Genomic DNA, 10,554 nt, shown 5'->3' on the forward strand with positions numbered 1-10,554 from the left:
TTTAGTAAGTTTATGGACATTATAATAAACTAACAAACATCTGGCAACTCTAAAACGATCTCAACGCATTTCCTGTTTTAACAGAACGTAACATTACAAAATAAGAGTCACCAGCAGTCACCAGGCAGATTTGGCCATTATGGGTTGAATGCATATCTTCATACTGTATTATAGTAAAAAGTCTGGATGGATTGTGTGGACTATGTAGAAGAATGTGTGAATGCAAAGAAAGAATTATATGGAAACTTCTTGGGCCAAAGGAAAAAATATCTGAAAGATCAAAATATGTTCTAGAATATTTAAAGACTTTGGGACTGTGTGCCAGGATTTGATGATTTTAGTTATGTTTTTGTTTTAATCATATACATCTACATATGTAGATTTAAAAGTCCTGCTGTTGGTGGTAATGAGCCGCATGGCATTTAATCTGCCTCAATTTAATTTTAGATACTTTATGCAAATAAAACCACTAGACATACATTGCAGAACACTTTCATTGGTTTAATTTACCAGCAATAAATCTTTGTCAACAGGCAGAATATGCATCAATTAAGAGGAATATATTTATTAGGTGATTCAACCAACACGTAATGGTAAAATTTGTATGTTACAGAGAACAGCAGTAGATGAAGCAGAGTCGTATCTCTGATCAAGCAATCTTCCCAGAAAGAGCTTCACAAAATCTGATCAGTACTTCTGTATCTGGGACACTTCATTCAGGTAAGTTATAAACAGCTTGGTACCCTCGATGTAGTTGTATCTGAAAAATAAATGTAAAACAATTAATTAACGAATGTGGGAAAAGGAAAAGGAAAAGGAAAAGCACCCCAGCACACTAAAGAAGATCTAGTTACCTGCTTATCTTCTCGTTCTGGGAATGAAGGCCGTCGTCAAAGCCTCCGATGGGAAGCATAATGATGCTCTTGCCTGTTACATCCTGAAATGTTCTGGCAATGGGAATCGTGCCTCCCTCACGGATCAAGTCAGGCTCTGTATTAAAAACTGTAGGAGAGAGGTATGTTGTGACGTCATTACTCCATTGATTACTTTATATTATTAAATGCACAACCATCATTGTGAATCTTGGTTCTAGATGTATTTACCCCATGCATTTTCTCCATAAATATATCTTATGACAGCAACACAATATATTAAAAATCCCCCCAAAAAAGACAAAATTTAAAGACTCAATTACATCACTTGCCATGCTATTTGGGAGCAGCTTTACAATTTATTTTTGTGGAGAAAACAAATGAGATTTTTTACACCCAGAATATTCTCTCGTTCCCATCAGAATACAAGTAAAATGTAGGGATTTTACAGCACAGGACCTCTCTTGACCGCTGCTTTCCCGGCTTCAAATAATGGATGTTTGGGATCAGCCAGCCAAGGTTTGGCTCCAATAACCATGGTGACGTTGAGTTTATTGGGACTCTTGCGTTTAGCAAACACTGAGTATAGATAGTCTTTCACCTAGGCTTGAAAAGATCCCGTTTAGCTCTTTAAATGATGTAAACAGTTGTTTCTACATGTTAAAATGAGATTCATCTGCTTTCACCTGTTTTTCAACTGTGGCCGGATCCATATTAGGTACTTGGCGAATAGAGAACTTAGCTATGACCTTGGCCGGTATGACAGTCTTGGTACCAGATGAAGAGAAAGCGCCCTCAATGCCGTGGATAGACACGGTCGGGTGACGCCATCGATGGGCGAGTAAGTCAACCTGATGGGATTGAAAAAGTGTAAAATGAATTTCTATCATTTTCTAAATTAAATCTGCACTGTGTACATTTAAGTGGCATCTGGCGGTGAGGTTGTGAATTGAAACCGCCCACCTCTCACTCCTCCCTTTCGAAGCTACGGTGTCTGACACAGGACTAAGATGTCGTTGTCTGAGACAGTACAGAGTGTCTAGCACTAGAAACATGATGGCGCAAAATGGCCACTTTTTTAATGTAAGGAGACCCGTGTATGTAGATAGAAATGGCTCATTCTAAAGTAATAAAAACACAACGGTGTACATTATGTAAGGGCTTTATACACCTCTGAAAACAGTTATGTATATTATATTGCATTTCTGCCAATAGATCCTCATAAATGCGACACACTGCACCTTACAGGCTTTTCCTTGCACAGAGGTCATTTATGACTCAAGAAGCGTTGGAATATATAAATATTGAATCAAAATAAATTTCCCTCCATCTTGCAGTGACATCTATTCTCTGATGATGCGTTTACTGGCGTGAGGGCGGGGCAACCTGTCACTCACATGAGATCCACCAATAGCAAGCCACAAGCATCCAATCAATTCCCTTTGGACTAAATCAAGTCCCGCCCTACATTTGTTCTTGTTCTTAGATGATTTACATCACAATAAGGAAGAAAAGTCTATCGTTACTTCCGTTTAATTGCAACTTTAAAAACTGGCATCTTTTTCCTTGCCTTGTTAGAATACATCAGCTTGTCCATGCCGATCTCTTGCTTGTAGCTCTCCAAGTCAAACTCAATGTCTTGATACATCTTCCATTCCTCATCGGAAAAATGAGCGACTGCTTCTCTGATGCCAGGAATGAGGATCTTCCCACTTGGGTCAATGAGTTTGTCTGTTTCAAAAGTTGATAGTTGATCGATTAATAGAGCTGGTAGTGAAATACTAAAGAGGTGAATGTTTTAATAAGCACCTAAGATGCCGATCAGGTCTGTCATTGGTTCTATTACTGTTCCTCCATAAACTCCAGAGTGCAAATCCTTCTTGGGTCCCTCCACCTATAGCAACATTAAAAAACAAACACATTTAATAAAAAAAATACTTCAGATCATAAATCAAACAAATCAACAGGATTCAGACAAACAATATAATGTTCCAAGAGGTGTAGGTTAAGTTACGCTAAAAAAATTATTAATTTCTAGCTACTAATTTCATCTTCACTAGTGTAATTAAATTACTGTAAAAATTACTCTCTCTAAAAAGTATTGCATGACTTATTACTAATTACTTTCTAAATCCCATATCAACCTCGACCAGCTGAACAATACAAGGATAGACATGAAACTGCTCTTTTAATTCTTTCAAATAAATAATAAAATTGCATAAATTATTCTTGAACTGATTAAAGTATTTAAAGTGAGAAAGTTACATTAAAAAAATAGATTTTAACATCAGACATAACATTTATGTTAAATCCACTACATTTTTATATTCAATTGTTCTTGTCTATTCAGTGTTTCATGCAATTACATCAGAAGTAACTGTGAAATACAGGAACATTAAGAGTAATCTCTTACTTTACTTTTTTAACAAAAAAGTAATTAAATGACTTTTTAATGAGTTATAGTTGTTAACCTATGATTTTTTTTCTTAATGCAAAGTTTCATCAGAATGTGTGTATCAGTTTGACCCACATATATATTAATAGTGATTTTTGGCAAATTGTATTTAATCCAATTACAGTAAATTTAATCTGCACCTTAACAGTCTGCACAATACCAAGATCTTTAACATTATACAAGGCTTACCACATACACATATACAATATATGATATATGATATGATATGATATGATATGATATGATATGATATGATATGATATGATATGATATGATATGATATGATATGATATGATATGATATATGATATGATATGATATGATATGATATGATATGATATATGATATGATATGATGAGAATGAGATATGATATATGATATATATATCACATCATATCATATTTTATTTGGTATATGTGAGATATTTTAGATAAAAGCAAAAAAAATATCTAGTAATGGCACATGTAGTGCATCTGAATGGTTTGCTATCTCAGTACCTCGGCAAAGAAGTAGCAGTTGCCTCTTGTTCCATAAGTCAGCGCGGGTCGTTTGCTGAGCCAAACACAGTCAGAAATGATGATATAATCTACATCTGAGAAGAACGATTCTTTCTGGGCCACAATCATGTCATCTAGACCGTTAGAGCCAGTCTCTTCCATTCCCTCAATGATGAATTTAACATTCACCGGCAGCTCCTGTAAGACAGTTTGAACTTCAAACTCTAGGCAAAAAGCCAATAGCAGCATGTTGCATTTGAAGAATTATCAAATTATAACAATATAATTTAACTTACAATGTTAAGGGCTTTGTAGACCTCCACCGTGTGGATCCAGGCCAACACTGGTGCTTTGTTATCAGATGCTCCTCTTCCATATAGATTTCCTAGAAGTAAAATATACATATTATCTGATTTTCTAGCAAGCTAAAAAAAACAACTGTTGAAAATCACCATCAAAAAAAAAATGTTGGACTATTTTTGTATTTATGATATATTGCAATAATTAGTGTAAACAATGTATCCATGGACATCATTTTATTTTTTTCATGTGCCTTGTAATATTTCATCAAAATTATTCCTCCTTAGCCCGCCCTACATTTATTTATTGTTCCAGAAGCTGTTTTACTCAAATATACACTGATCAGGCACAATATTATGACCACTGTCAGGTGAAGTGAATAACACTGATCATCTCTTCATCACAGCACCTGTTAGTGGGTGGGATATATTAGGCAACAAGTGAACATGTTCTCAAAGTTGATGCGTTAGAAGCAGAAAAATTGGGCAAGTGTGAGAATTTGAGCAACTTTGACAAGGGCCAAATTGTGATGGCTAGACGACTGTCAGAGTATCTCCAAAACTGCAGCTCTTGTGGAGTGTTCCTGGGTGCGTGTACGTCGCTTATCTGGGGAACACATGGCACCAGGATGCACTATGGGAAGAAGGCTTCGTTGCTTCTATTGCTCTTTCGTTGCTTCTATTGCTCTCCCCTTTTTTGTAAGTCGCTTTGGATAAAAGCGTCTGCTAAATTATTAAATGTAAATGTAAATGTAAGGCAAGCCGACAGAGGCAGTGTGATGCTTTTGGGAATGTTCTGCTGGGGCTGTTTTGGCAACAAAAGGGGGATCAACACAATATTGGGAAGGTGGTCATAATGTTATGCCTGACCGGTGTATGTCTCAGTAGGGAAGAAAAGATGACCGCTACTTCCATTTCATGATGACATTAAAACTAAAGGTCTGATACACTTGCTAAGTTTGGCAAAATGTATTACAGCTATTAAGCATAGCTAAAGTGATTATTTCAGAACGTCAAACCTAAACTTTCAATGGAAGTAACAGGTGACAGGGTTACCATTGATATCGGTCAGCTCATACGGTTCTGTTGCCCATCCGTCTTCTTTCTTGGCTGGCTGGACGTCCACGTGACCGTATACACAAACGGTGCGTTTATTTGTATCATTACCAAACTGAGCTGTGACCACTTTTGGCAGGGCAATTGTGCTTCCGTTGGGCAACTGCACAAGAGGTGAAGTGAAGGTTTAACTTTGAGGGTTTTTAATAATGCTGTGTGTTCTAAATGAAGAGCCTACAGTTACAGCGCATGAGTGTGGATGCATTATATCACCGCCTGCGTTCCGACGTCGATCATATCCACGGTTCCTCCAATGAGGCGGAGTTTCTCTGCTGTCATGTCCATCATTCTGTGTAGGTCAGGTCGCTTTGTAACATCACTGGAGTCGCTCTCCACAGCAACCCACTTTCTTAGCGTCTACAACAGACAGAGGCCAAACATGCTCAAAATTCTGTTTCAATTCACGAGTGTCAATCTAAATCGAATTGGGCACACAGGATGTTGAATTTAAATTGCAACGACAGGAAGAATTTACTGAATTAATGCGATTTGACTCTATTTTGGGATCTAATTCAACTTAATTTAATAAATAAATTGATATATTCAACTATTATTTCCAGACTCAAGGTCCATTAGAGAGGAAACATGCAACACTATCCCCAAAAATGCATAAAAACATTTAAAAGAGACAGTTATACACTCTCTCATATTGGTGATTGGTATCGCAACAAACATGTGCAAACATATTAGCTAAACTTGTCAGAATATAAGTGTAACTGAAATTATTACAATATAATATTAAAAACTACACTGTAAAAAAATATTGTTTGTTTAACTTAAAAAGTAAGTAACCTGGATGCCTTAAAATTTTGAGTTTGTTGAAATGAAAAATGTGAGTTGATACAATGAAGGAAATTGGTTTAATAAATAGAAACTCAACATATTATTGTATCTGAACCACATAAAAAAATTGATAAATCATGAAAATAGCACATTTCACTGCGTCATCACAAATAAAAAACACACAATTACCCAATATGCAAATACCCAATATAAAAATGAAATATTTTAAAAAATATTTTAATGAAGTCGATTCTCAAAACTGTTCATTGTATTAACTCAAATTTTTATTTTCAATTAACTCAAAATTTTAAGGCAACCATACTTATTTTTTAAAATATATTTTTAAAGTGTATGAATTAGTTTTTATTTTATTTTTATCGATTGATAGCACTTTTATATACATTCAGCAAAAATCTATTTCCATCATCTTGTGCTGACCACACTAAATCCTAAATCTTCAAAGAAAAAAAGAAAAAGAGTCCTGTCGATTCTATGTCTTCTTATCTTGAGTTTAAATAAGCAGTGCTACCCTACTGACTGTGTTGCAATCCTGCAGAGAGAGATCTTTAAATGAATAAACAACCATAACACTTCAACCAAGAAATACCTCGATAAATTCCTCTTCATGATTGCTGACATATTGCGTCAACTCCTCAAATTTGAAGGAAGACGCTCCTGTCCACAGAAGGAAACAGACTAAACTAATGCTGTTCATCTGTTGAGAGTAAACAGAGTCATCAGCAGAAGACTCACACACTCGCAGAATATTCGTATTTACAGAATAAGAAAGATAATGTTTTAAGAGAAATGAATTGACCTACCATCTCAAGAAGATTTACCTTTGTCATGGAGGTCCAAACAGCTCAGAAGAGTCCAGTGCTCCCTTCAGATGAGGCGGTGTTAAATAGTTTTCATCATAAGGAACCTCCCGTCGAGATAAGGCCACTGAAGTCTCCTTTGCATGGAAAAAAAAACAGCTTATAGCTGCCAAAATGAATTTTCTTGCTGGCAAACACAATCCCTAAAGCAAGGCTGAGTAAACCCCTCCTGCTGAGTTTCAGTATATGGAAGGAGATCAACTACATTCCAAAGATCAAACACTTATAGACAAGCAACTCTGTTGAGGACAAACATCACTGCTTCACTAGATAACCTGACATCTCTTTTGATGCAGGTTTGACATGTCAAGTTAAACTGGAACATTAGTTGAAATTAGGCATTGTAATTACAAAATGATGCAGCGATTTGAATAACACGGGCTCATGCAGTAGAAGCTGTGTGGTTTAACTGAGGGAGCATTCTGAGAACGTTCTGACAAGGTTCTCTGAAATTTATGAACAAACGTTCTTCCAGTGATGTTAATGTTCACTCAAAGTGAGCTGCTCTTAAATAAAATTCTCGAATGTTAGCACAAGAACATTTGTACATTGTACATCGTAAAGTTTCTCTCCTGAAACGTTTTAGTTGAACAATAGTCTACTTGTTTCAGAATGTTAAGAGAAAATTCAAAAGTGATGTTCCAATAATTAGCTGGGTAAAGTTCTGTCCTATATTTACCCAATCATTGGCTTTAAATGTGTCTTTTTTAGAGTGTAACATTAAAAAAACAAAAAGCAGTTTGGAACAGAAATAACTTTTTAAAAACTTAAAAAAATTAGGAATGTTAGAAAAATGTTCCTAAAATTGCTAATGCACTTTTTTATGTGGTTGCTGAAAAGTCGCTAAGGCGTTCAGAGTGATTTCTAGAGTTGAGACAGATCAACATGCAAACAGATTTTCTTGATAATCTTGAAAAAACCTTAAGCCTAATCAGTCAAGTAAATAATTGAATACTTTGTCAAACTAACATAATGAGTTGACCATTGACATCTGGTTAATAGATTCCTCATACCGGAATGAGAAATGATACAGTTTTACAGGTCCATTTACAACCCTATAAATTGTCCCTAGGATGTAATGCTCTGTTTTTGCCTTATTTGGAAGTCATGAATATTAATGTTGAGCTCTGCTCAGATTGGCTTATTTCAGCAGCTCACAGCAGTTCAGCGGCTCGTGAGTCCTGACCGTCCTGACAGAACAAGACCGACTAAATGAAACTCTAAGCAGAACATCTCAAATGGAGATTGATAAAATGCAGCTTACTTGTTTATTTGGTGTTTTCAGATCATGTGTGCGCGAGAAAGAGCTCACGTTCGTGCGGTTGCCAGATTTCAGTAATTAAATCCCCCAAACAGAGCTTTTCTGTGAAAAGAAACCCGTATACACTCCGGTTTTTACCTAAACATGTCCAATCTGCCAATCATATGCACGGGAGCTCTCTCTCCTACTATTTAGGATGGATAGTATGCAAATTGAGAAGCAGGGATACTCTGCAAGAACAAAGAAATTTGTTTGTTTTCTTGAGGGGGCAAGAACAAAGTTGGTTCTGGTCAGTACATTCCATACTATACGAGAAAAGCTGGTGCAGAACAAATCCGTTTCACCGCATTAACCCCGGCCATTTTACATTTTTGATCACACAATAGTTCTTGGACACCTGCAAAAAAAAAAGTTCTGCTCAGGCGATAACAAACTGCTCCCAAACCAGGACTGCGAGAACAAAATGACGTAATTTGCAGCCCTAGAAGCCAGACCTTTTTGTTCTTGTGGAGTATGTAACGGCCTTTAGTTGCCCCCGTCCCTCAACTTCAGTCTTTGTGAAGTCACTGTTATGTTGAAGTGTGTTTCCTTCCCCTGCCTTTCTGTTTGTTCCTGAGCGTCATTTTAAAGTTAAAGTTTGTATTTTGATATTATTGAGTCTTCAGCCTGTTCCTGGTTCACCAACCATCAGGGCCGTGTACAGGGGGGTGGCCCGGTGGCTAGAGCCACTGCCCCTTTGCCCTCATCGGCTAAGGTGCCCCTCTCAGCGGCGTAGCCCCAAATTTTGGACCCTGGGTACAAACCATCTTGCTGGGCCCCTGTACCAAATACCATAGTGATACCATGCATTTTTATCATAAAAACACTTAAAATGTAAACAAAATAAGCCATTTGTACATAAATTCTATACATATGTTAGTGCATGTAAATGTATGTATAGAAAACTGATTTCTAAGGGCTGCCCCCTGCCTCGGGCCCTGTGTACTCGGTACCCTTTACCTCCCCAGTCCGACGCCCCCTGGCCCCTCTTGCCCCCTTCCCTCCCTCACCCCCAGAAGATTCCCATTAAAGTGTTCTGTTCCACTAAAAAGCCACTAATTCCGCTAATCCGTTCCGTGTTTTCCCGCTCACTCCGCAGCATCGCTCACAGTCTGCGGCTTTCTGTGGAGACGGCAGTTAAAGGTTCACTATGTAGTATTTTTGGAGTAAAATATCCAAAAACCACTATAGGCCAGTGTTGTATTTTGTTCAGTTGAGTACCTACAATATCCCAAATGTTTTCAACTAATTATAAATTGTGATAAAATTGCTATTTTAACTAAGGTCCGGGACGTGTCAGCATAGCGCTTGAGCGAGTCGCCTGTCAATTGCGTGATATCTGCGTTACCCTCAGTTTTTTTTGCAGAAGAGCTTTTCTCTAAACAGTGTGTCACAAGTCACAGCAGCGCCGAGCGAACGCACAGAGTAACGTCATAACATAATTTTAAACACACACAAATGTATCCAATATGATAAACAGAGCTGCTTTACCTTATAATCATGACCGGAAAAAGCAGAAGTGCTTATGGGGCGTGTTTCAACCGAACCAGGAAAGATAGGATAGACCTACAACCAATCAGAGCAATGAAGTGACGCATTGTCAAATGTCAACAGAGCTCAACTGCACTGTGTTGCCAAGTCCGCTTTTGTTCCCGCAGATTGTTTTCCGCACATAGACCCATGAGTGCGAATTTTAGCAGGCAACCTTGCCAAAATAACACACATTTTACCCCCCAAACACCATTTTCTTCCGGAGAACCCCCCGAAAAGCTATTGTTTAGGGCTAGTAGTTGGTGGATTTTGTTGTAAACTTGGCAACCCTGTCTGCACTCGCTGGAATAAACTGGAATATGTTGTAAAAAAAATAAAAGAATTGAATGATACACAGAGTACTTACCCAACATGATCATCATTTCTGAGAGAAATTGTGAAGGTGAATGCAGATACAAACAAGCTCTCCGTTTAGGATTCGAACAAATGTAATCCAAGCCCCTTTGATGACGTTCATGATTACGTCACTGTTGATCATCTGTCCATCATCGTCTAAAGCCCGCCCTGATGATTTCATTGGTCCGAACAGTTTCTGTTCGGAGATAATCACTCCTCTATGGAGCGAGGCCAGACCGAACCGCCCGACATAAAATTTTTGTAGGCGGGGCTAAGTTCGGCTGGCATCCAGGCTAACTAATATGCGTCATATTTATGATATTTTATCAAGACCATATGAGTTGTATGCAAAAATTAAAATGCTAAATGGACACCCTAAGAAAAATGTGCTTTTAATCATGTCTAAGGTCATACTTGTGCAAAAAAAATCTCTTTAGCAAAGTTTGCAGTATTTTTTTTTTTGATGAA

The 10,554-nt window shown here is 37.4% G+C and overlaps 1 protein-coding gene across 2 annotated transcripts; it reads right to left on the minus strand.

The window, feature by feature from the left end:
- Positions 1 to 476: 476 nt before the first annotated feature.
- On the minus strand, positions 477 to 6,995 carry cndp1 (carnosine dipeptidase 1). Of its 2 annotated transcripts, none has more exons than XM_067449526.1 (12): positions 6,843 to 6,995; positions 6,629 to 6,736; positions 5,452 to 5,595; positions 5,179 to 5,341; positions 4,120 to 4,208; positions 3,824 to 4,021; positions 2,682 to 2,766; positions 2,443 to 2,603; positions 1,559 to 1,723; positions 1,332 to 1,473; positions 855 to 1,002; positions 477 to 760 (listed from the first exon to the last, which is right to left on the minus strand). In XM_067449526.1, the coding sequence occupies exons 1-12, from the start codon at positions 6,867 to 6,869 to the stop codon at positions 688 to 690; spliced, it is 1,503 nt and encodes a 500-aa protein (XP_067305627.1). In that variant the 5' UTR covers positions 6,870 to 6,995; the 3' UTR covers positions 477 to 687. The 2 variants fall into 2 exon arrangements, with proteins under 2 accessions (XP_067305627.1, XP_067305628.1); XM_067449527.1 differs by having other exon boundaries at positions 6,861 to 6,976.
- Positions 6,996 to 10,554: the final 3,559 nt, after the last annotated feature.

This window comes from Pseudorasbora parva, chromosome 7 (genome assembly GCF_024679245.1).
Source record: "Pseudorasbora parva isolate DD20220531a chromosome 7, ASM2467924v1, whole genome shotgun sequence".
In the NCBI taxonomy this organism is placed as follows: domain Eukaryota; kingdom Metazoa; phylum Chordata; class Actinopteri; order Cypriniformes; family Gobionidae; genus Pseudorasbora; species Pseudorasbora parva.